This window comes from Emys orbicularis, chromosome 1 (assembly GCF_028017835.1).
Source record: "Emys orbicularis isolate rEmyOrb1 chromosome 1, rEmyOrb1.hap1, whole genome shotgun sequence".
Taxonomy (NCBI): Eukaryota; Metazoa; Chordata; order Testudines; family Emydidae; genus Emys; species Emys orbicularis.
In genome coordinates, this window is record NC_088683.1 from 167,181,266 (window position 1) to 167,207,297 (window position 26,032).

A 26,032-nucleotide genomic window follows, 5' to 3' on the forward strand; every position below is an offset into this window, starting at 1 on the left:
TTTCATTTTATGTATGCAACTCACTTCAGGTAATGTTCAATAAAAATATTTTAAAATGCTGGTTTTTCACATTTTTAATTGAATTTGAATTTCCATTCAAATGCAACTTGACACAAATCGTGAATAAAAATTAATTACCTTGTAAATAAGAAATACATTTTCTAACAATGAAAACGTAGAAATCTGAATAAATATGCTAAGTTACGTATTTGCTGAAATAAATGGGTATAGTTATAGTATATCCCTCGTGGTTAGCAAAAATTACCATATCTAGTTTAAAAGCTTTATTTAGTTGTAAATAATAAAATCAATATGTTTTAATGGTTATACCAACTAGCAAGAATGAACCTCTCTTTAGGAAAATACCTAAAAAGTATAATTGGGAAAACACGATTAAAACTGATAATTTAAATCAGTAAGTGAAAATCAAGGATTTTGAGTCATGATTAAAAGTAGTGTTTTTAAATCAATCCACCCTGGATAGAACTGTCAAAGTCTGCCAGTTACATCCCTTTTCCAGTGCTGCCAGCTTGCCTACCTGATTTAACAGCTGTGCTTTTTGTGTACACCACCATCACCTAGGCCTTTGGGAAGGTAGTAACACAGGCTAGTCAAGTGGCTTCCAGCCTATATGCTTTCTTGTTCCTCAACCATGGTCTGTATCCATCCCAAGCTCTGCTACTTAACCTGGCATTTGCATTTATGGGCTGGCTATTCTGAATGCAAACTGGTTAAACAGACAGCTAGCTCACTCATTAACCCAGTGGTTCTCAAATGTTTGTACTGGTGACCCCTTTCACATAGCAAGCCTCTGAGTGCGACCCCCCCCCCCATAAATTAAAAACACTTTTTTATATACACCTCTACCCCGATATAACGCTGTCCTCGGGAGCCAAAAAAACTTACCACGTTACAGGTGAAACCGCGTTATATTGAACTTGCTTTGATCCGCTGGAGCACGCAGCCCCGCCCCCCCGGAGCGCTGCTTTACCGTGTTATATCCGAATTCGTGTTATATCGGGGTAGAGGTGTATTTAACACCATTATAAATGCTGGCGGCAAAGCGGGGTTTGGGGTGGAGGCTGACAGCTCGTGACCCCTCCCCCATGTACGAACCTTGTGACCCCCTGAGGGGTCCCGACCCCCAGTTTGAGAACCTCTGCATTAACCTATGTTCTTTCTCCCACTCCAATTATACCCCTCTCTCTCTCTCTCCTTTCCATGCTGCTTGTGACCAGTAAGGTTTGTCAGTGAGTCCTGCCCTGACTAACCTCCTAAGGATTGTCAGAGTGGGTCTCCTCTTGTGGTTCACCAGACAGACTTTTCAAGTACAAAAACGTGCTGCAGTGTGGAGATGCAAACTGTGCTTGTCAGCCTGATTTGTCTGCAAGTCTTTTCCCTCTGTCTGCCACCACCCCTCATTTCCCAGTCCCTGGTAGCCAAAGCACAGCTTGCACCTCTACAGCAGAGGAGATGTGTATTTTGTGTATGACAACTCTCTAATTTTGCCATCAGAAGACCTGCTCTGATATTTTAATCTGTCTGAGATCAGAATTCGTGTTTTGTATGTAAGTGGGTTTTTGAGGAATTGGAGATATGCATTATGGATTAGTCTGTTGAATTAAAAGTCCCTTTTGACTTGTGGAGCTGGGGAGACTGTGTTATGTACTGAGTGCTCCAAATTGGAATAAAAGAGGGGCATTTAGCACATTTTAAATCTACCTCTTTGTTTCATGTAGGCTAGAAAATCCAGTCTCATCTGTTCCCACTTCATTGTGACATCCCAGCTTGCTTTGAACATTTAAATTAAAAAAATAAATTTAATAAAATAAATTAATGGAGATATCCCATCTCCTAGAACTGGAAGGGACCTTGAAAGGTCATCAAGTCCAGCCCCCTGCCTTCACTAGCAGGGCCAAGTACTGATTTTGCCCCAGATCCCTAAGTAGTCCCCTCAAGGATTGAACTCACAACCCTGGGTTTAGCAGGCCAATGCTCAAACCACTGAGCTATCCTCCCCCCCCCCCTAAATTGGCATTTAGGCCAATGCCTTTTTCTTAAAACTAGGGCTGTCGATTAATCACAGTTAACTCACACAATTAACTCAAAAAAATTAATCGCCATTAATCGCACTGTTAAACAATAGAATACCAACTGAAATTTATTAAATATTTCGGATGTTTTTCTACATTTTCAAATATATCTATTTCAGTTACAACACAGAATTCAAAGTGTACAGTGCTCACTTTATATTATTTTTATTACAAATATTTGCACTGTAAAAATGATAAAAGAAATAGTATTTTTCAATTCACCTCATACAAGTACTGAAGTGCAATCTCTTTATCATGAAAGCGCATCTTACAAATGTAGGGTTTTTGTTACATAACTGCACTCAAAAACAAAACAGCATAAAACTTTAGAGTCTACAAGTCCACTCAGTCCTACTTCTTCTTCAGCCAATCATTAAAGAAATAAGTTTGTTTACATTTACGGGAGATAATGCTGCCCACTTCTTAATTACAGTGTCACCTGAAAGTGAGAACAGGCATTCGCATGGCACTGTTGTAGCCGGCGTCACAAGATATTTATGTGCAGATGCACTAAAGATTCATATGCCTCTTCATGCTTCGGCCATCATTCCAGAGGACATGCTTCCATGCCTATGACGCTTGTTAAAAAAATAATGCGTTAATTAAATTTGTGACTGAACTCCTTGTGGGAGAATTGTATGTCTCCTGCTCTGTTTTAGCCGCATTCTGCCATATATTTCATGTTATATTAGTCTCAGACAATGACCCAGCACATGTTGTTCGTTTTAAGAACACTTTCTCTGCAAATTTGACAAAATGCAAAGATACCAATGTGAAATTTCTAAAGATAGCTACAGCACTCAACCCAAGATTTAAGAATCTGAAGTGCCTTCCAAAATCTGCAAGGGATGAGGTGTGGAGCATGCTTTCAGAAGTCTTACAAGAGCAACACTCTGATGCGGAAACTATAGAACCCGAACCACCAAAAAAGAAAATCAACCTTCTGCTGGTGGCATCTGACAACTCATGATGATGAAAATGAACATGTGTCGGTCTACACTGCTTTGGATGGTTATCAAGCAGAACCCATCATCAGCATGTCCCCTGGAATGGCGGTTGAAGCATGAAGGGCCATATGAATCTTTAATGCATCTGGCATATAAATATCTTGTGACACTAGCTACAACAGTGCCATGCAAACGCCTGTTCTCACTTTCAGGTGACATTGTAAACAAGAAGTGGGCAGCATTAACTCCTGCAAATGTAAACAAACTTGTTTGTCTGAGCAATTGGGTGAACAAGAAGTAGGACTTATTGGACTTGTAGGCTCTAAAGTTTTACATTGTTTTATGTTTGAATGCAGTTATTTTTTGTACATAATTCTACATTTTGTAAGTTCAACTTTCATGATAAATTGCACTACAGTACTTGTTAGTATTTTTCAATTCACCTATTTCTTTTGTATTTTACAGTGCAAATATTTGTAATCAAAAATAAAGTAAGTACTGTACACTTTGTATTCTGTGTTGTAATTGAAATAAATATATTTGAAAATGTAGAAAACGTCCAAAAATATTTAAATAAATGGTATTCTATTTTTGTTTAACAGTGTGATTAATCACGATTATTTTTTTTAATTGCTTGACAGCCCTACTTAAAACCTGTTTTCACACCATCACTTAAAAACCTGATTCAAGCTACTGTATCTGCAGTCAGTTACAGTTCTGTATGTGAGTGTAACTGCAATATGAAACTATTCCATAACTGTCTCTGAAGTATTTGTTATACTTTTCTATTTCCAGAACAGCTGTCAGTGCCAGAAGAAGAGAAGTCAGTATTACTTTTGGATATTGAGTCCGTTACTACCTTTTATTGTAAATCGCGTAATGTTAAATACAGTTCCTGCCTCGGTTGGATACATCTACTGAAGCCACTGGTGCATCTTCGAATTCCACGTAGTGATTTATACAACTGCTTTTATGCTATCATGAACAAGTACATTCCTAGGTAAAATGTGTGTGTGAGAGAGAAAACGAACTACTGTTGCTGGCATCGAATGTGTAAATTTTTCATAACTAGTTTCTCAAAAGATACATTATGGTGGTTTTGGCAAATGCTATATGCTATTTCTGCAGTAATAAAGGAGTAGCAGCGTTTGTAGCAAAACTGCCACATTCCCTCGGATTATTGTAAAATTGGAGGTGTACATGAAAATGTAACTAATCTAAATGCTACAGACATGTTAGATACGATTCCAGAAAATGACTATCGAAATTTTCATGATATAACTAATTCACATGTAACTGGCACACATTCCCTAAACCTGTTAAAAAACACATTATCACCTCATGCAATATCGGAAGTACTTTTTTAGAAACTGTTCTGCCTATATGTTCTGTAAGATGAACTTTCTCTTCCCTTATTAGCATTTTGCATATCTATGATGCCTGCCTTCCAGTGACTTCAAAACATTTCACAAACACTAAGTTTCTCAACATCGCCATAAAGGAGGTAGATACTATTGTCCCCATGTTATGGGTGGGTAAACTGAGGCACAGAAAGGTCTGATTTCCCAAGCTGCACAGTAGGTAATCATCAATTTGGAAATAAAACTCAAAAATCCTGAAGCAGCACCTGCTGTTTTAACCACTACATTTTACTCCCTCATATTAAAATTAATATTACTTGTACTACAGTAGTGCCTGTAGACTCCAAATGTGCAAAGTGCTGTACATATACATACTAATGGACAGTCTCTGCTCAAAGATCTTAGTCTAGATGAGACAAAGGGTGTGAGAGGAAGTAGTATCCCCATTTTACAAATGAGAAATGAAGAGATTTAAATAATTTGGCCAACATTTCACAGACAGTCTGTAGCAGTTGGGAATGGAACCCAGATCTTTTGTGTTCAAGTCCAGTGCGTTAACCATGGGACTATCCTTATACTTCGCCCCCCCCCTCTCCCCCCCCTAAAAAAGCAACTTAAAGAAAACAGGATTTCTTGTTAATAATTTACCTGTTGCTGATACTTACCTGAAATCCTAATTGTAGGCAGGTTGTTTTGCTTTAACAGAACATTGACATAAGGTGGGGATATGTACAGAAAGAGCAGATGAACTGTTAAACTATAGCCAGTTTCTCTTGAAAACAGCTTATTTAACAAATCAAGGGAAGGAAGACACAATGTATAAAATTAATAGAATTGTTCTTAAAGAGAGAATGATTTTCAAACCTTTGCTACATGTGATACCTGTTCTCAAAAGTTTATTTATTTATTTATTTATTTATTTTAATAATAAGGAAGTTCTCTTCTCCCCGCAGCTAGCTATATTTCCCTCCTTTTCCTGTAGAATAATAATGATTCGTATTAGCTGGACAGAGTAAATTAACTGCTTACATGAAAATGTCAAGCCATTAATATTGACATATCTGTTTTTAATAAAGGGTTATTTCTTTACCCCTCACCAGGAGAAAATGAAAACAGATGAGCACACATTTATCACATCATGCAAAGATAGGAATTAACACAAAATGTGTTTTAGTATATGATCTGAAATAGTGATAAACAACCTAGAAAGTTGGTGAATGGTTGATAGTAGAGTCTACAGGCTTTCCCATCTTCATTTGATAATGCGGGCAGGTGTTAGGTTGAGAATTCTGTTTTCTCATGACAACATTCCCTCTAGTGAGGGGTGAAAAATAGATTCCTCTTCAGGTGGTCAACTCTCTTCTTTCTTTGGCTAGAGAGTGATACTTAAATCAGCATCTCGAACACTTTTTTTTCTTTTTGTATCATTCTGCCTTTTCACCCCTCCAATGAGTGAGGAGGTAGGTATTTGAACTCGCTGCTCTTGAGAGGCAGAGAGTTGCATTTCAATTAGAGCAGTGGTTCTCAAACTTTTGTACTGGTGACCCCTTTCACATAGCAAACCTCTGAGTGCGACCCCGCTTATAAATTAAAAATACTTTTTTATATATTTAACACTATTATAAATGCTGGAGGCAAAGCGGAATTTGGGGTGGAGGTTGACAGCTCACGACCCCCCCCATGTAATAACCTTGTGACCCCCTGTGGGATCCCGACCCCCAGTTTGAGAACCCCTGAGCTAGACATCTGGACAGGCCACTACAGGATTGATTGAGCTGGTAAGTAGTAGGGAGCAATTTATTCAGCAGAGCAATCTAAGAAAAATCCTACTATGTCTGAAATGGAGGTTTTATTACAATCATTGTAAGCTGAAACTCAGGCCTGGTCTACACTAGGAGCTTATATCGAATTTAGCGCCGTTACATCGAATTAACCCTGCACCCGTCCACACCAGGAAGCTACTTAGTTCGAAATAGAGCTCTTTTAAATTCGACTTCTGTAATCCTCGAAAACGAGAGGAGTAGCGCTAAATTCGAAATGGCAATGTCGAATTAGGCTAGGTGTGGATGGAAATCGACGGTAATAGCTCCGGGAGCTATCCCACAGTGCACCACTCTGTTGACGCTCTGGACAGCACTTCGAGCTCGGATGCTCTGACCAGCCACACAGGAAAAGCCCCGGGAAAATTTGAATTCCTTTTCCTGTCTGGGCAGTTTGAATCTCATTTTCTGTTTGGACAGCGTGGAGAGCTCAGCAGCACTGGCAACGATGCAGAGCTCTCCAGCAGAGTTGGCCGTGCAATCTAATAGAAAGAGGGCCCCAGCATGGACTGATCGGGAAGTCTTGGATCTCATCGCTGTGTGGGGCGATGAGTCCGTGCTTTCAGAGCTGCGCTCCAAAAGAAGGAACGCAAAGATCTACGAGAAGATCTCTAAAGCCATGGCAGAGAGAGGATACAGCCGGGATGCAACGCAGTGCCGCGTGAAAATCAAGGAGCTGAGACAAGGCTACCAAAAAACCAAAGAGGCAAACCGACGCTCCGGATCCCAGCCCCAGACATGCCGTTTCTACGAGGCACTGCATTCCATCTTAGGTGCGGCCGCCACCACTACCCCACCACTGACCGTGGACTCCGAGGATGGGATATTGTCCACGGCCGGTTCCTCCTCGGCAATGTTAGATGACGGGGAAGATGAGGAAGGAGATGAGGAGGACGAGGCAGTCGACAGCGCTTGCACCGCTGATTTCCCCGACAGCCAGGAGCTCTTCATCACCCTTACCGAGATCCCCTACCAACCGTCCACAGCCCTTACCCCGGACACCGAATCAGGGGAAGGATCAAGCAGTGAGTGCTTTAAACATCTAAACATTTCATTTTAACATAAGTGGAATATTTATATTGTTAAGAATGGGCTTTTCAGTCACTCATTTAAACATAGAAACTTTTATTTATAACAAAACAGGAATATTAACTATATTAGTAATTTGTTGTTCATGATTTAGTTGGCTTACTGAACTATTTAATCCTAACTATGTATAGAAAATCAAGTACTGTCCGGATATTCATGATTAGTCCACCACAGGACGCTCCACTCTGTAGTCCGTTATGCTGAACTTAAATGAAAAGGCGGTCAATGTGCCCGGGAATGGACAGACAGTCCTCCTGGGATAGCTCGGCATAGCTCTCCTGGAGGTACCGCTCCAGCATGCGCATGAGGTTCCACGGCAGGGCGATCTTGTTCGGTCCCCCGTGGTAAGACACGTTCCCACGCCATGAGTCCATCAGGTAGTCGGGGATCAGTGCGCGGCACAGCATGGCGGCATACGGCCCAGGCCTCTGCATGCTCTCACGCAGCATCCTTCCCCTCTCGGTCTCCGAGATCCTCATGAGTGTAATGTCACACATGACGCCCTGCTTTAAATTAGGGAGGGGAATGTTAGTATTGGGACTGCTTTACAGCCACGCGGTGGAGGCGGCAGAGGGGCAGCATACAGGGATCTTTCCCGGGGACAGCCGCGAGGTGGTGGGACAGGGGCAGAGCTCATGCTTCCCTGATTGCTGCCAGCAGAGAGTGGCCTTGCATTCAGTGCGAAAGGAGCCCAGTGCTACTATTACATGTTTAAGCTGCCACAAGTCTACGGCTTACCATGTTTTCCTGCAGCAGAAGTAGAGGTGTCCTGCAACGCTTCTCTGATCGCAACTGCAGGACCCCAGACACACAAGGCGAGGGCCGAAAATTCGACCTTGTCCTGAGTGCGCATGTGAAAGGTGCAGTGCATGGTGTTGTTCACAGAGAAAGACTATGCTCTTTGTTAGCAACTTCATTTATCTGTCTCAGGAATTTACTCCCTTTTTCCCATTCCCACAGACACATCTGCGACTGTCTCCCAACCCAGCCTGGCATCACCCTCCCAGAGGCTAGCGCAGATTAGAAGAAGGAAGAGAAAAACGCGGGAAGACATGTTTTATGAACTTATGGAGTGCTCACGAGAGCAGGCAGCCCAGACGACACAGTGGAGGGAGAACTTGTCACAAATGCACAGAGCAGTCATGGAACGGGAGGAGAGGTGGCGCCAGAAGGACCAGCAGGCTACTCAAACCCTGCTTGGACTAATGAGGGAGCAAACGGAGACGCTCCGGCGCCTAGTGGATGTTCTGCAAGACCGGAGGCAGGAGGACAGAGCACTGCTGCTGTCTATCTCTAACCGTCCTCCCCCGCCACCAAGTCCCACACCCCCCTCACTAAAAGTACAAAGAAGGAGGGGCGGCAAGGGCCGTTAAAACTGTCAGTCGGCCACTGCACACTGCTGCAGCAATGGAAGGCTCTCGTTCCTAAGTTTGAAAAGTCCTTTCCTACCCATCTCACACTAGCCCATGTCCAAGTTTCCTCCCCCCCCCCCTTTTCATGTGCGGTTCATAATAAAACATCTGTTTCTGTTAAGTACTGTTTCCGAGAGTGTCTTTTGGAGGGGATTCTGTCTGAAGGGGGGGAAGGGGTTTGTTACTTGGACAGGACAGTCACCTGTAGCAGGCTACAGAGGCGGGGGCAGGTCCAGCATCAGGACACATACACAGCACAGTCACCAGTTACCCTGGTCAGTCTGGGAGGCGGTTTTCTTGTTCTGGGGTGCGAGGGGGTTGATCTGTGACTTTGTGTCGGGGGAGGGCAGTTAGAGATCCTATGCCGCGGTCCTTATCCTGGATCACAGAGCCACGCAGCAGGGGATCTGTTACCCTCCGCCCCCTGCCAGAAAGTCACTTGGCCGACACATACATCCAGTCCCGCCCAGGACTGCTGGCAGGCTGCGTTGAAACAACCAATCCAGCACTGCGGAGCCTGTCATTCCCGGACTTTAGAAGCATCATTTGCATCAAAACACTAAGCCCGCCCCCCGCCACAGTCTGCGTCCCCGGTTTAAAACATTCCCGCGAAAACAGTAAAAAAGAGAACCTTGTTCATTAACAGAACAGATTTTATTTGTTGGGAAGGTGGGGAAGGGGGTATGTAACTTGGAAGGATAGTCAACAGTAACTGGGTAAAGAAACGGGGGCAGGTTCAGCATCTGTGTCCACAAAGTAAAAAGTCCTGACTGAACAGGGTCTCCAGTGAACCTGGCTTTCAAAGCCTCCCTGATGCACAGCGCGTCCCGCTGTGATCTTCTAATCGCCCTGCTGTCTGGCTGGACGTAATCAGAAGCCAGGCTATTTGCCTCAACCTCCCACCCCGACATATAGGTCTCCCCCTTGCTCTCACACAAATTGTGGAGCACACAGCAAGCAGCTATCACAATCGGGATATTGGTCTCGCTGAGATCACAGCGAGTGAGTAGGCTTCTCCATCTCCCCTTGAGACGGCCAAAAGCACACTCCACCACCATTCTGCACTTGCTGAGCCGGTAGTTGAATAGTTCTTTCCCTGAGTCCAGTGCGCCAGTGTAGGGCTTCATGAGCCAGGGCATTAGCGGGTATGCAGGGTCCCCGAGGATGACTGTTGGCATCTCCACATCCCCAACAGTTACTTTGTGGTCCGGGAAGTAAAGACCTTCCTGCAGCCGTCTACACAGACCAGAGTTCCTGAACACCCTAGCGTCATGAACCTTGCCAGGCCATCCAACGTAGATATTGGTAAAACGTCCCCGATGGTCCACCAGTGCTTGCAGCACCATGGAAAAGTAGCCCTTCCAGTTGATGTACTGGCTAGCCTGGTGGTCCGGTGCCAGGATAGGGATGTGAGTCCCATCTATAGCCCCACCGCAGTTTGGGAATCCCATCTCGGCAAAGCCATCTCTGATGAGCTCCACGTTTCCCAGGGTCACTACCTTAGATAGCAGTAGCTTGACGATTGCCCTGGCTACTTGCATAACAGCAACCCCCACGGTAGACTTGCCCACGCCAAACTGGTTAGCGACGGACCGGTAGCTGTCTGGCGTTGCGAGCTTCCAGAGGGCTATGGCCACTCGCTTCTGGACAGTCAGGGCTGCCCGCATCCGGGTGTCCTTTCGCTTCAGGGCAGGGGACAGCAACTCACACAGTTCGAGGAAAGTCCCCTTCCGCATGCGAAAGTTGCGCAGCCACTGGGATTCATCCCAGACCTGCAGCACTATGCGGTCCCACCATTCCGTGCTGGTTTCACGGGCCCAGAATCGCCGTTCAACAGTATGAACAAGACCCAGTGACAGCGAGATGTCCTGGGCGCTGGGTCTCATGTTCTCAGAGAGGTCGGAGCTAGTGTCCGACTTCATGCCGTCACGGTAGTGCCGTAGCCTCCTCTCATGATTGATCTGCAGCTGCCTCTGGTACAGGTGGAGGAGAAGCTGCGAGGCGTTGAGAACTGCCACAACTGCAGCGATGGTCGCAGCGGGATCCATGCTCGCACTGCTGTGGTGTCCGCGCTGTCAGTAATCAGAAAAGCGCGCGAACTGATTTCCCGCCGGCGCTTTCAGGGAGGGAGGGAGGGAGGGCTTGAGTGACGGACGGATGACGACAGGCGCCCAAAAGCACCCTCGACACATTTTTTTACCCAGAAGGCATTTGGGGCTCGACCCAGAATTCCAATGGGCAGGGGGGACTGTGGGAACTGTGGGATAGCTGCCCACAGTGCACCGCTTCCAATGTCGACGCTTGCCCCGTTAGTGTGGACTCACAAAGTCGAATTACTGTCCTTAGTGTGGACACACACGTTCGACTTAGTAATATCGATTCCACATAGTCGAATTAACTAAAATCGAAGTACTCTCGTAGTGTAGACAAGGCCTCAGAGAAACTAATTCTCTAAATTCTGAAAGAGTTTTGAGTCCATTTTGAATATTGGTAGCTGGTAAAGTGTGAGTGACTTGAACTCTTCTATTAACCATTCAGATTGAAATTTAATTTTTGAGACTAAATTGTTACACAAAAAATAAGACTATGGAATGTCTTCAGTTTGTTACCATTACACTGTTAACTGAATGGGAAAGCAGAAATATTTTAATAACTAAAATAACACATTAAATTGGTGGAATGTTTCACTTGAAACTTCAACATACAGTAATAGAATTGCCCACATAGAGACACTCAAGTGAGCTACATTGATTGGGAGAGCTGTGTAGTGAGTGGACTTAACTTACCAGAAAGATCTGTCTTTACTGTCTTCCAAATTTATTTTGTCCTACTCCATACCATGATTTGCCTCTCTTCCCTCCCCACTAGTTGCTTTTATTCAGGTGTACATGGAGATGTTTTAAAACCACTTTGGTCAGTTCTATTAGAATAGTTAACAATTTTCTCTGTTTAGATTGAGGCACGCTCCTTCCCAAAGTGCCTTTCACAAAAGAATGTTTAAACTTTATTTTGATATTTAAATGTGGTGGCTTAAATTGTTAAAAAATGTTAAAAGTATTTAATTCTCCACACCATCTGATCAGCTTTGATGTGGCCACTTGTATGAGTGAAGGGATTACATGTTTCCTCTTAATACACATGAAGTTATATTTTCTTCTTAGCTAAGAATTGCCAATTTAAGCCTAATGACTGGAGTATTAGGGTGTTTTCATAAACATTGTCTTGCTACTTGCTTTTTAGGGATTGTTTCCAGAAGGGGAGACCATTTCATCTATTTAGGCTTCTCCTCCAGTATCATGAGCCTGAACTCTGCTCCTTTCTTGATACTAAGAAGATGACACCGGATTCGTATGCACTCAACTGGGTAATAAAGTGAAAGTAGGGAAACATAATGAAAAATAAATTTCTGTAGAAACTTTAAGTACAAACTGCTGAGCTATGGAGTAGTGATGCAAAAGGAATTTGGAGGTTTTTTTTTTTTTTTTAATCACTTCCCAAGTGTTCTGAAATAGAGGAAGAACACAAAGGTGTGTGTTTTTTTAGTATGTCACTTTTATAGTCTCTAGCCATTCCATTCCAAATAGAAGGTGAGATCTTGTGAACATTAGATCCTTACTGTAGAAATAAAACCTAAGCTATTGATACTAGGGATTGGAAGTGTTCGTATTAAGTATGAGTGGCAGTGTCTGAATTGACGGCTACTTCCAAGAGGTGGTTAAATAGTACTGCATACTACTTCCCCATGTATTCAGTTGTTTTGCGTCTGCACATCAGTTCAGAGATTATGGATTACAATAGGGCTAACTCCGTTTATAAATTCAAGTTATTGTTGTCTGTTTTTTTAAATTCCTCCCTCACTTAACTAAAATATTTGAATTGACAGAACTAATACTAAGATAATTCTTTACAGGATTGCAACTTAAGACTGTGTATCACTGTCTCTTAAAGAATTGGCTTTCCCCCCCCCACCTTTAATTTGCTAATTAATATGACCTGGCTCTTGTTTTGTAGTCACACATCATATTGAAGTCAGTGTGAATGTGCATCAAAAGACTGCAAGATCAAACTCGATAGTAGTGTAGGAAATCCAAATGTTTGTTTCTGGGACAATTTTCTTAAATTATATTTTGCAAGAGAAGTCTGTAAAATGTATATATAGTAAAGACACTGGTGGTAAACCATGAAACATACACCCTGACTGCTAGGATCTATTTTTGTATTCTTGGGCTCTACCAAGTTTTTCAAAGGTTCTTCACTTCAAGCTAGAACAATAAAAAGCCATAAAACTGGGTATGAAATAGCACCTCTTTTAATTAGAGCTTTCTGTGCTGCTACCAACTTAATACTAAACTGCAGCAGGTAAAATCTAATATTGATATACACACACAAATAAATAAAATCTAGCTTTGGCCAGTCAACATCTAAAGCAGCAGTCAGATTTGGCTGTAGTCTGTCTAGTATATTACTCCCTAGTGAAAGCATGTTTCAGTAACTTTTATATAGAAGATGTCAAAATCAAATTTTAGGGGGAAAAACACATTTTAGCTCAGTGTTTTTTCCTTGGCTCCTTCAGAATTGTTGTTGCACTCAGTATCCTACTTGTAGCTGTACTAGCTAAGAGGCTACTCTTAGATTTTCACTTTATTTTAAGAGGCTAAACTAGGATGACTTCTCTTTCTAAGGTCACTATATTTTGAGGGATTGGGAGTGGGGATTCAAACACACACAAGTTTGTAAGAAACATCATTTATATCTGTCAGTGCACCATTGTCCTTCAAAGAAAGACCGTTTTCAACAGAGCTTGACTGAAAATTGTTCAAACCTTCTGACCCTTATTACAACAGCAAATTGGGAGGTGTTAAATGCTCTCAAGATAGCTTTTAAAAGTAGGTGGAGTGCTATTGAAAGCCGTGACTGTAGCGATCCGATCTGGAGCACAACAGAAGGCTCAGCAAGCCCCTAAATCAGCCAAGTACTATGCCGTTCAGTTAAGTATCATTACAAATGTTGTCCGGCATGGAAGGAAATTCACAGCTTTTCTTCTTTCATCCACTTTGCACTTTCTGTGTAGTGGAAATGATGCATTTTTTAAAAGTGTGTGTGCCCAAAGATTCTTTTTTTTATAATGGTAATAAAACACTCCATTCCTGGCAGATAGATAGTAACTCAGTTGTCAGCCTAATGATTTAAAACTTAGGTGGTGTGTCTCATTGCCAAACTAATGTGTGACCCTCTTTAACTTAAAGTCTGGTTCAACTGTGAAAAGTGGCCATGTAAAAATGGCACCACCTTAATAAGTACACCGCTACCTCGATATAACGCGACCCGATATAACACAAATTCGGATATAACACAGTAAAGCAGTGCTCCGGGGGGGCGGGGCTGCGCACTCCGGTGGATCAAAGCAAGTTCAATATAACGCGGTTTCACCTATAACGTGGTAAGATTTTTTGGCTCCCGAGGACAGCGTTATATCGAGGTAGAGGTGTATTCACTGTTTCACAGTGTGTATTCAAAGTCATGTCTGCTTGCTTTACTGACTAGAATAAGTTCTGTCACTACTTTTTGTTAAGATTAGCCCTGCAGAGCCAACAAAACAGTAGGGAATTAATTCTATTATGGCTTGCGCTTCATCAGAATTATTAACTAAGTTAAATTTCAAAACCTGTATTGCTGAAGGCATATGAGCCAGAAATAAGCCCAGCCTAACTTTCAGATCCCAAGTTGAGTTTGCAGGGCTGGCAGTAAAAAAAACAACAAAAAAACAAAAAAGAACACTTCAGCTGTGAAGTGAGCATATGTAAAAATAGAGAACCATCTGGATCCCCACTATGCAACTTTTTCAAAGTAATTTTTAAGGGTAGAATTACCCTTCAATGCATAGTGCAGATGTACAATTTCAAGTGACTTCAGTGTTTTTCTTTTAGTTAGCTTGTCTGTCTGTTAGCAATATTGTAGTCCTTCTAAAGTTGTTCCTGACTCTTTGCTTTCTTTCACGCTATTTCCCAACTTTTCAGCTTGGAAGCCTCTTTTCATATTACTGCTCAGCTGAAGTCACTCAGGCAATATGGGATGGATACCTACAACAAGCAGATCCATTTTTTATTTATTTCTTAATGTTAATCATCCTTGTCAATGCAAAGTGAGTACATAGTTGTTAATATGAATTCGTTGGTCTCACAGCTTTGTCCATATTTGGTGTTTATTTTTACTGACTTAATCCATGCTTGTATTTCTACTATTTTCAGAGATGTTATTTTAACACAAGAATCAGACAGCAGAGAAGAAATGATAAGTACGTACTGCTCTTGTAATGCTGCTGCTAAAATAATCTTCCCCATTTGCCAGTCTGATTCCATCACTCCCTCAGCAAATCCCCTCACTAGCTGTTTCTTTTCATAGTGTTCCTGATTGTCACCTTCAAATCTCTGCATTGCAACACTGTTTCTGCTCATATTCTGCTTTCATATCTTCCTTCGTTCCCCCGTCACTTTTTGCATCCTACCCATTCTTTTCTTGCGTTTCCCTTTCCTTCTTCCACACTTGGCAGCATGCCTTTCTTCATGTGCTTGAAACAACCTCTCTATTCATGATCCAGTCCCCTCACTAACTCTTTCTCTTAGATGCTGTATGCACCCATTTTTGTGTTTGTTCTTTCCCCCTTGTCTTCATTTATATGAATTAGACTGTAGGCTCCTTGGGTAGGGATCGCATCTATTATATTTCTAAAGTTGGGTTCACGTCAATGAAAATGCTGGTCCATGAACTATTAAATCTAAAAAAAAAAAAAAAAAGTATTTACTTTTTTTTTTTATAAATCCAGTAATACACAATAAAGTTGTTTTGGGTTATTTGCCATATTGGCGTACACTGGTGAGTTGCACCCTTTCATCATGATGGATGGATAAGTGTCCAATAGTCACTCAGAGTTTTTGGTGCTTTCCCTGGATCTTTCTGAGCTCTCTCTTTACTAGATGAAGTATTGATTGAGGATTAAACTCTAAATTTAGATAGAAATGCACTAACCATGAGCAATTCTGAGTTGAAGCTCAAACATCTAGCAAATAACATGCATGTGTGTGGTGTGTTTCTGAGGTTCAGAAACATTTAAGGGGATAACAAATATTTCTTGCATTTTCTGGCTCCACCAGTCTGTAACTAATGAGATTTGACTAACAGTCCCATCCCATCACTCAACAATACGGGCAGCTTAAGAAGCCACCACTATATTCACAAATGTACTGGTAAATACCACATATTTTGAATATGTAACTTCCAAAACAACTATGTTCCTGAATGAGAGGATAAATTAACATGCAGGTTAGTTGAAAAAATTAATTGTGTTGTGCTCTATTAAAAAAAGTATATTTACTGTTTGAAAAGGCCACATGCAATGTTTTGTTTAAATGTTTTAAGTATTAATTTCCATATGTTGCATGTTACAGGATTCCTAGAAACTTCCCCAGCCAGTTTGGATATAGAAGATATAGAAGACCTTTTCTCTTTGGCACAATATTATTCTAGTAAAACTCCAGCTTCTTTCAGAAAGGTAATAGCCAAGCAGTTGAGGAAATTACTTTATAACTTGGTGATTTTTATGAACACTGAGCAATTCAGACAGGCCAAACTGAGACAGTAGTTCTCTGGCAGGGATCGGATAGCAATCTTGGATGTAATTTTGAGACAGTGAGCAGAAAAAGCTATTGAGATGAAGGATAAACAGGGCTCTTAGTATAGGGGATAGTTCTGCACTTCCTACTGTCACAAGTAGTCCTACTGACTCCAGTGCAACTAATAACTTGTAACTGGTACTTATTACTTTTGGCTTACTTGTGCTTTCTTCTGAGCATGGTGTACAAATGTTTTGTGGTAGACAAGTAATGGGGATAATCAAAGGGGCAGGATTTCCTTAACACCAACTTTTGTTTGCTGAGATGAAAAAATGTTTTTTTAACCATGTTGACACAACCGTAGTCATATAGGGCTGTCAAACGATTATTTTGACAAACTTGAATGTAAGGGAAGTCTGGCTGTTTTAATGGTTTTCAGAAATTCTCTGATGGAAAAACTCATGTGACCAAGATATGGCTGACTCTTATTTTTAACTTGTCTATAAAGTCCAACGTACACCTGTAACATTGTAGAAGTAACAATCTTAGATTGGAGTCTGATTTTTTTTTTAAAGTATAATAACTGCAATTAATGTTAAAGGTATTTTGTGTCTTACCATAATAGAACAACCACAGTCTCTTTGGCAGCAGCTTGTTGGGACTCAAGGATGACGACACAGACTTGAGCCAAGCTCTCTGTCTAGCAATTTCAGTATCTGAGATTCTTCAAGCAAATCAGCAACAAGGGGTCTGTAACTAGACGTACTACATTACTGTTTTCTAAAAGGAGAGGAGAAATCTTTTATTTCCCCATCTAGCTGAAATATTTTCTGGGAGCTGAAAATACAAGTTACTGTTTGCTGATTTAGAAATAATTTCGTGCCTTGAGATTCTAGCTTCCTTATAAAGGATTTCCTGGCCACAGTGCAGCCTTACTATGAGGGGCAATGATTCCCCCCCCCGCCCAAATAGCAGGCCTTTCATGGGAGGTGAGGAGCCTAGTGTGACATTCCCTTAATTTGATTTCCTGAAATAGGGATGCAGACTTACAAACAAACAAAAACAAAACACACACTTGCACGCAAGTGCACACACACAATATTTCAGTGGAAGATCAACTCTTTACCTGTGACTAAAATACTGCTACAAAAGAATCCTGCCTTTGGGTTGTGAAATGTTAATTTGTGCAATAGTTTGTAAGACAAATATACTAGCATGCAGAGACTTTACTCTCAATATTTTAGTATAATACATGGATAATGTTGTAGTTTGATGTAAGCCCAGTGTTTTGTCTTTAAAAAGGTACCTGCCTTTTTAATAACAGCTTTCTGGCCTCAAGTCAGTAAAGCAGTGAACATATGCTTACGTTTATCCCTTTTGAACTAAGCACTTAATCATATGCTTAGCTTTAATTTTATGTTGGTTCTGACTGCATTGTTGTGTGCTATTAAGTAGGGGCTGCATTTCTTCCCAATGATGGGTAAAATGATTTCATTGTGCATATAGCACTTGGAATCTGTTGGAAATGAAAACTGTTATATTAATGTAAGATCGCTGTTGGGGCATTATTGGTGGTGTTGCTATACTGCTCTAGCTGGGCGCTCCCACAATGAACATAGTTTTTTGATAACTAGTAAGTCACATCAGGAGACCCATCCCTATAGCATAGGAGTCCTTACTAAAAAGAGATTGCATAACAAATCCATTTGAATGGTATGACTTTCCCAGTAATTATTTTAAACTTTAAATTAGTAAATTGCAACAGGTAAAATGTTTTTCTTTCAGGAAGGAGTAAGGTTCTTTGTAGTGGATTGTCGTCCTGCGGAACAATACAATGCTGGGCATTTATCAACAGCATTTCACCTAGACTCAGACTTGGTTAGTATGCTTTATGTTTTTGACAAAAGCTGTTCTTTAACTTCCTTAGTTAAAACAAAACTGAGAGAGAGATGTCTAGTTTCACAAACCATTGGTTCTCAAATTCTAGTCAATGGAGCACTTGGTGGTGGTCTTCAGTTTATACTCCCATGTTTCAGAAGTGAGCTTTTTCTAAAAGTCCTAGGTTTATTTGTTTTTTTTAAAAGTCTCCACCCATTTTGCCCCAGATATTTTCCCCTGAAATGTTATATTGGCAAATAGTATTCCTTAAAACTTAGTGTATATTTTATCTAAAACTAAATGTGTATTTACATTGTTGAGTTTACTGCCGGTAGCAGCCATCTTGCTGACAAATTTAATCTTTTGTGACACCAGGAGAAAGCCAACATAAGCAAAATCCGGGTGTCACAAAATCTCATCCTGCTTGGATGAGAACTCCAAATAATTTAGTAGGTGTCACTCTTCTTTGTCAGTACTAAAGCAAGACCACAGTGTGGCTTTATGGGGCACTGTGCTGCTGGCTCTCATGGTGCTATGAGAGAAGGTATGTTAGTCTTGGAGCTGATATCTATATTAAGTTACGTAGGTTATATTAGGTCTCTTGCATTACAGCCAAACTTTCTTTAATATAAATGTATAAACCTATAGATACATCAAATACTTAAACTATAAGAAAAGATATATATACAAGTAAGCAGGTTACTCCTATAGGCTACAGATGTAAAACTGAGATCCTGTTAACTTCATTACAGATCCCACTGGAATTTCTGTACAAGTGTGGATGTGAACTCTTATTACACATTTTTGCCTTCTTGAAATTGTCTCTGCCATTTCAGTTGGGTGCCATAACATTATTCGCTTATTGTCTTAGACTGTCTTGTAGTGCAGTTGTTTCACCTCAGAGATGGCTGTTTTTTGTTGCTCAGTGAAGTGAATACCATATATGTAGCTCATAAAGTGCTTATTGATAATTATTCATTCTGATCACAGAAGTGGGTGACTAGGCAACAAAATGGTAGATTAAATTTAATGTTGCTATGTGCAAAGTAATGTACATTGGCAAACTATCCCAACTATACATACAAAATGATGGGATCTAAATTAGTGTTACCACTCAAGAAAGAGATCTTAGAGCAGGCCTGCACAACATACGGCCCGCTCACTCTCAAGCCTGGGAGGAAGGGGGAGCAGCGGCGCGCGAATCAGCTGTTTCGCGCGCCGCGGCCGCTCGGGGTCTCCCAGTCCCTCCCAGGCTCTCAAACCCGGGAGGGAGGGAGAGATCCCGAGCGGCCGCGGCGCGCGAAACAGCTGTTTCGCGCGCCGCTACTCCCCCTCCCTCAGAGCCTGGGAGGGAGGGGGAGAAGCTGCGCCCGCGCCGCGGCCACTCGGAGTCTCCCCCTCACTCCCAGGCTCTCAAACCCGGGAGGGAGGGGGGGAGAGATCCCGAGCGGCCGCGGCGTGCGAAACCGGCCCCCCTGCCCCAAGCGGGACACGGGCAGGGAGCCCTCGCGCGCCGCCATGCCTCCCCCCCCCCCCCCCCGCCCCAAGCGGGACATGGGCAGGGAGCCCTCGCGCGCCGCCGCGCCTCCCCCCCTCCCCCGCCCCAAGCGGGACACGGGCAGGGAGCCCTCGCGCGCCGCCGCGCCTCCCCCCCCCCCCGCCCCAAGCGGGACACGGGCAGGGAGCCCTCGCGCGCTGCCGCCCCCCCCCCCCCGCCCCAAGCGGGACACGGGGATGGAGCCCTCGTGCACTGCCGCGCCTCCACCTCCCGCCCCAAGCGGGACACAGAGCCCACGCACGGCGCCGCACCCCCCAGGCCTCAAGCAGGACACGGAGCCCTCGCGCGCCGCTGCCCCTCCCCACTGCCCCAAGCGGGACACGGGCACGGTGCCCTCGCCCCCCCCCCCCCCAGCAGGGACATGGGGCTCAGCCACCGCCCCCGTCCTGAGCGCTCCCCCCCCCCCCCCCCGGACCCCTGCCCCATCCACCCCCTTCCCTGTCCCCTGACTGCCCTCCGCCGCCCCATCCAACTCCTCTCCTGATTCCCTATCCAACCACCCCTTCTCCCTGTCCCCTGACCACCCTTGGAACCCCTGCCCCTGACTGCCTCCCACCGCCCCATCCAACCTCTGCTCCTTCCTGACTGCCCCCCCGGGAGCCTTGCCCCCATTCAATCCCCCTGTTCCCTGCCATCTGACCGCCCTGACCCCTATCCGCCCCCCCACCACCCCCCTGAACTCCCCTGCCCTCTATCCAACACCCCCTCCCTGCTCCCTTACCGCGCTGCCTGGAGGTGGCTGGCGGCGCTACAGCCACGCCGCTCGGCTGGAGCCGGGCCACACCGCCACCGTGCAGTGCCTGGAGCACCGGGTCAGGCTGAGCTTGCAGCCCCCCTGCTTCCCGCAAATCAGCTGTTTGCGCAGGAAGCCTGGGAGGGCTGAGAAGCAAGCGGCGGCTTCGCGCTCAGGCCCAGGGAGGCGGAGCAGAGGTGAGCTGGGGCGGGGAGCGGTTCCCCTCCACGCCCCTCCCCCCGGGTTACCTGCTGTGGCGCGGGTGGCTCCCCCCACCCCAGCTCACCTCCGCTCCGTCTCCGCCTCCCTGGGCTTGAGCGCGAAGCCACCGCTTGCTTCTCTGCCCTCCCAGGCTTCCCGCGCGAACAGCTGATTCGCGGGAAGCGGGGGGGGATGGGGAGAAGCGGGGCAGAGTGTTCAGAGGCGGAGGCGGAGCGGAGGTGAGCTGGGGCCGGGGAGCGGGGCGGAGAGCTGAAGCACCCATGGGGTCGGCTCCTAAGGCGCCACTTTTGGATAATGTGCTCCGGGGGAGCAGCCGCTCCCTCTGCTCCCCCCCAGCTACGGTCCTGGTCACTTCAACTTACCGGTTGTTAAATTTAGAAGCCCTTTTAGAACCGGTTGTCCCGCGCAGGACAACTGGTTCTAAAAGGGCTTCTAAATTTAACAACTGGTTCCCGCGAACCGGTGCGAACCGGCTCCCGCTCACCACTGGAGACTCCCCTTGCGGCTCTCACCCTAGGAGACAGAGACCTCCCAGCAGGGCTGGTGAGTGCGGCCAGGGAAGGGGGAAGGGTGTGGTGAAGTGAGTGTCTGGGAGATGTGCGGGGGGTGCTGGGCTGTGAGGGTGTGGAGGGCGCTGGGCAGTGGGGGAGGTTTGTGTGTTTTGGGGTGCTAGGCAGTGGGGGCCTGTTGGGGGGTGCTGGGCAGTGAGGGAGATCTGTGTGTGTCAGGGCACTGGGGGGTCTGTGTGGGGCATTGTTTAGTTGTGGTGGTGGGGCTGTGGGGAAGGGCACTGGGAGGGAGGGAGGAGAAATCTGTGTGTATTGGGAAACTAGCGAGTGGGGGGAACCCGCGGGGCCGGGAGGTTTCGGCCCTCAGCTGTTTTCTTTGGAGTAATATGGCCCTCGCCGCTTTACGAGTTGTGCAGGCCTGTCTTAGAGTGATCATGGATAGTTCTTTGAAAACATCTGCTCAATGTGCTGCAAGAGTTAAAAAAAAAAAGCTAACAATGTTAGGAACCATTAGGAAAAGGATAGATAATGAAACAGAAAATATCATAATGCCACTATATAAATCCATGATATGCCCACACCTTGAATACTGCGTGCAGTTCTGGTCACCCCATCTCAAAAAAGCTATATTAGCATTGGAAAAAGTACAGAGAAGAGCAACAAAAATGATTAGGGGTATGGAACAGCTTCCATACAAGGAGAGATGAAAAAGACTAGTACTGTTTAGCTTAAGTATGATTAGATAAATTCATGGAAGATAGGTCCATCAGGGGCTATTAGCCAAGAGGATCAGGGACGCAACCCCATACTCTGGATGTCCCTAAACCTCAGACTGCCAGAAGCTGGGACTGAATGACAGAAGATGCATCATTTAATAATTGTCCTGTTCTATTCATTCCCTCTAAAGCTTCTAGCACTGGCCACTGTAGGAAGACAGGATACTAGATGGCCTATTGGTCTGACCCTCGTATGGCCATTTTTATGTTATGAGTGAAAGTTTTAATGTCCTTCATTTATATCACTAGTTTTCATGTTTCTGTAATTTTGTTTTAATAATCAGAAGACAGTTAAAACTGAATATTTAAATACAATTATTGTCTGTATAGTTAAGTTCTTTTTGCAAGTAAACTAATATTTATATAGGAAAGAAACTTAAATATTTTCCTGTTGATGCATGTGGATAACAACTCCATTAGCCTTAATGGAATGTTTGTGTTCATTGAGGTAGAAATAGGCCCCTTTAACGGCTTAATGTTATAAAATAATACGTTTTATTAATCAAAATTATGTCCTTCAAACTGCTGTCCTCCCTTTTCAATATACTGGACATATTAAAATTGTCAGGCATTTAAATGAGATATAAACTGGGATTAATTGCTGTAGTTTTACAGTTGACTGGCTATAATTGCCCTTCCTTGAATAAATAAGACAAACTGTCATATAACTGATGAAAAGATGTTCAATTAATAAAAATAGCCTGTTGCAGTTTTATTTGTGTGTGTGCGGGTACATTGTGGAGGATTTAATGTAAGAAGCAGTATGTCCAAACAATTGCTGATTGAAAATAAAAGCTATTCAGGTAACCTTAATGCATTTTATTCACATGTACCAAGTGCAATACTTTCACCGGGGGAGTAAGCATTTGACTCCATGTAATTTATATATGGCTTTAATGGCAGGAAGTAGTGGGGTTTAACCAGTAATTAATAATTACAGCATTTGGCTGTAAGAGGATCCTGGTTCTAATTTGGGTTGAACTACTGACTTGCTGTGTCACCTTGAGCAAGTTGTTAGATCTTTGTGCCTCATTATTCAGTCCAACCAGAAAACTGGATTAAAAAAAATTTTTTTTTTTTTTTCTTAAAACCTGTTGTGTAAACTGAATTTTTTTGATGGATTTAATTAAGTGTCCCTTCTTAAGCCCCTGCCCCTGGAAGGGGGAGAAAAGTGTCATTGGGTTTGGAAAGTCCACTTTTCTTCCCCTTTTTGACAGGCTGCTCATGTTGTTGTTGCTATGATAAATCTGACCTGTAATGTATTCTGGTCTGTAGTATAGAGGCTAACACAATTTTAGCTTTTGAAGTGTACTGAAAACCCTTTCATCCATCTGGATATCTTAAACCTGTCAGTTTGTTTCAGGAGCTCAGACAGTTATGAGGTGTTACACAAGTAGCTCTTCCCTACATCTCTCATCTCCTCTTGTCACATCTCCCTCACCCCTCTCTGCTCTTCTCAGCAGCCCTCAGGTACCAATGTAAAAGCAATTCAGAAATGCCTAAAATAGAGCCCAGCCTCGCTGTCCAATTTGTGTCCTTCTCAAACTCTTATTTTTTGTGTCTTTTTGTACATCATCCCACAGGCATGGAAAATCCTCCTGATTCCAACTTGCTACCTTACCACCTTTTCATTCAAGTCCTCCTTTAAAAAAGACTCATTTTTTCTACTGTGTCAATAAGAATTGAGTTAATAAAAATCAAGAATATTCTGAGGTTTTTTTCTCAGAAAGTCTTATGTGTGTGTCTTTGTTAGCTAATATGACCTCTGGGACACAGACTGTCTTTAATTTGCCTTGTAAAGTGCTGAGCACACAGTGCTTAGCGAATAACAAATAAATGAGAGCCCTGATGCCTGTGTGTGTGTGTGTGTGTGCGCGCGCGCTGACAAGTTGTATGCAAAGTAAATAGTTAACATTCTGTTTTTTATTCTTTAGATGCTCCAGAACCCATCAGAGTTTGCACAGTCTGTAAAATCCTTGTTAGAAGCACAGAAGCAATCCATTGAGTCTGGCTCCATAGCTAGTGGGGAGCACCTCTGTTTCATGGGAAGTGGCAGGGAAGAGGAGGACATGTATATGAACATGGTGTTGGCACACTTTTTACAGGTACAACTAGGATATTGGAATTATTGTTTGAACAACTGAAATTACGTTCTTTCACATATCGGTAAAAAGTGACAAAATAGACTTTCTTTACACATTAACTGTTCTTATAACTACACATGATTTTGAGCAGTCATTTAATGACAACCAAAATTAGTTGTTCACTTCAACCCAGATCTTGCCTTCCTTTAAACAAATACACAGTAGAGGATCTTGGCATCAGGAAAATCCTGCAAGGGTGCACTTGCACAGTTCTCGCCATATTATTCTATGGCGAGGTAAGATTCGTTCTTGCCCTTCCCTCATGCTCTTTCTTCTCCTCCCCTGGGAAGATACCTGGGATCCATCAGAGAGCTAAGGACATAGATATGGAGGTTATACCTCCACTCGGTCTGACTTAGCCCTCCAGGATCCCTGGCTTAACTGGAACCACACTGTCAGAGTCCCTTCTCTACAGTCTGCTTCTAGGCTCTTGTAAGGGTTAGTCTCATATCTCAAGAAGCTCTGGAGGAAAGTTTAATGCAGTCTGAAGTTGCAGTATCTTACCTGAGCATTCCCCATAGAAATCCTCCAAAGCTATTGCCACCAGTGCTGTGATTTCACAGCTACCCTGGAGCCAGTCTGTAGAGATTCAGATAAGTGATGTGGGTTTTTTGGTATAATGATATGGTTTGGAATAGCATTTAGGGATTATAAATTCGTGTTGCAATAATGCTTCAGAATGGCTGTAATTGTACCATCTCCAGTTCTCTGTAAAAGCTGTGCATCATGAGCTTCACTACGGTCATTCATACTTTCATTACATCCTGGCTAAAATGATTGTAATTAACTCATACTTAATTTTCTTTTTAATTGATTCAGAAGCTGCCACAATTACAAAATTTTACTCCTGTAAAGAACATTTGTAATGCCAGCCTTTTGCAGTCTGCCATGAATTCAATTCAAAGTGTAGCTGATGGCATCTTCAGAAATCAAATTCCAAGGGAAATGAGTTCTCTCTCCTACATCTCTCCAAAACTATTACATCTGAATACATAGTGACCTTAATTTCTTTTGGTGTCTTAGAGGAGTGCCAAATGGAAGGTTTTTCCATTAGTCAGTTCACTTTAACAATTTTGACTTCCCTTTATACCAGCTTTTCTTTTTGGAGTTTTTCCTCCACCTCATCCCCCATTGTTGGTGAGTGTGGCTGACTTTTCTGGGCCATCCCTTTTTTAATGTAGGTATTGTTTTAATTTGTAGAGTGACTTAGATTCTTGAAGATGGAATTTACACAAGCTGAGATGTAATAAACATTTTTTTAAAAAGCTTTTCAGAACCATGCCATTAGGTAAAAATAAAATAATGATTGGCCTTCATGGAGTCAGTTATGCATTGTGATAGCTGTGAAAACCATATATGGTATATACTGGGGCATTACAATGAAGAAGAGGGAGCTGACTGCAACTTTGTGATGTGGAGGAAAGTCTAAAAGCAAGCAACAAAAATATGTATGATCTGGTACTTGCAGCATGCTTCTCTGCAGAATCAGGGCCTGAGTATCCCAAATAGTAAACACTCACACATGCTTAATTTTACTCCATGAGTAGTCTTATTGGTTTCAATAAGAGTATTCCAATGATTAAAGGTAAGCACATGTATAAGCTTCTGCAGGAATAAGGCATTAGACCATAACTTTATCACTCTCATTTTTAAAAATAAGACTTCCTTGGTTCAAAGAAACTCCAAATTTATCAAGTAAAGTATGCTAAGCATATGTCACACCCTTGGGGTAGGGACCCTGTTTTTCTGCCTTAAATTTGAAAATCCATGAGTGTCACAAATATGATTTCCAGTGTTTTTCTTGTTGCAGAAAAACAAGGAATATGTAAGCATTGCCAAAGGCGGATTCATGGGTAAGCTTTTGATTTAATAATGCCTTT

General features: G+C 43.2%; 1 protein-coding gene across 1 annotated transcript in view; it reads left to right on the forward strand.

The window, feature by feature from the left end:
• The window catches only part of TBC1D23 (TBC1 domain family member 23), a 54,051-nt gene that overhangs the window by 16,501 nt on the left and 11,518 nt on the right, over positions 1–26,032 (forward strand). The window contains exons 4-12 of the mRNA XM_065407210.1: positions 3,836–4,040; positions 11,963–12,086; positions 14,740–14,864; positions 14,971–15,017; positions 16,168–16,271; positions 16,958–17,080; positions 18,118–18,210; positions 23,943–24,113; positions 25,963–26,005. Of these exons, the coding sequence (XP_065263282.1) occupies positions 3,836–4,040; positions 11,963–12,086; positions 14,740–14,864; positions 14,971–15,017; positions 16,168–16,271; positions 16,958–17,080; positions 18,118–18,210; positions 23,943–24,113; positions 25,963–26,005 (1,035 nt within the window). The remainder of the gene's footprint in view (positions 1–3,835; positions 4,041–11,962; positions 12,087–14,739; positions 14,865–14,970; positions 15,018–16,167; positions 16,272–16,957; positions 17,081–18,117; positions 18,211–23,942; positions 24,114–25,962; positions 26,006–26,032) is intronic.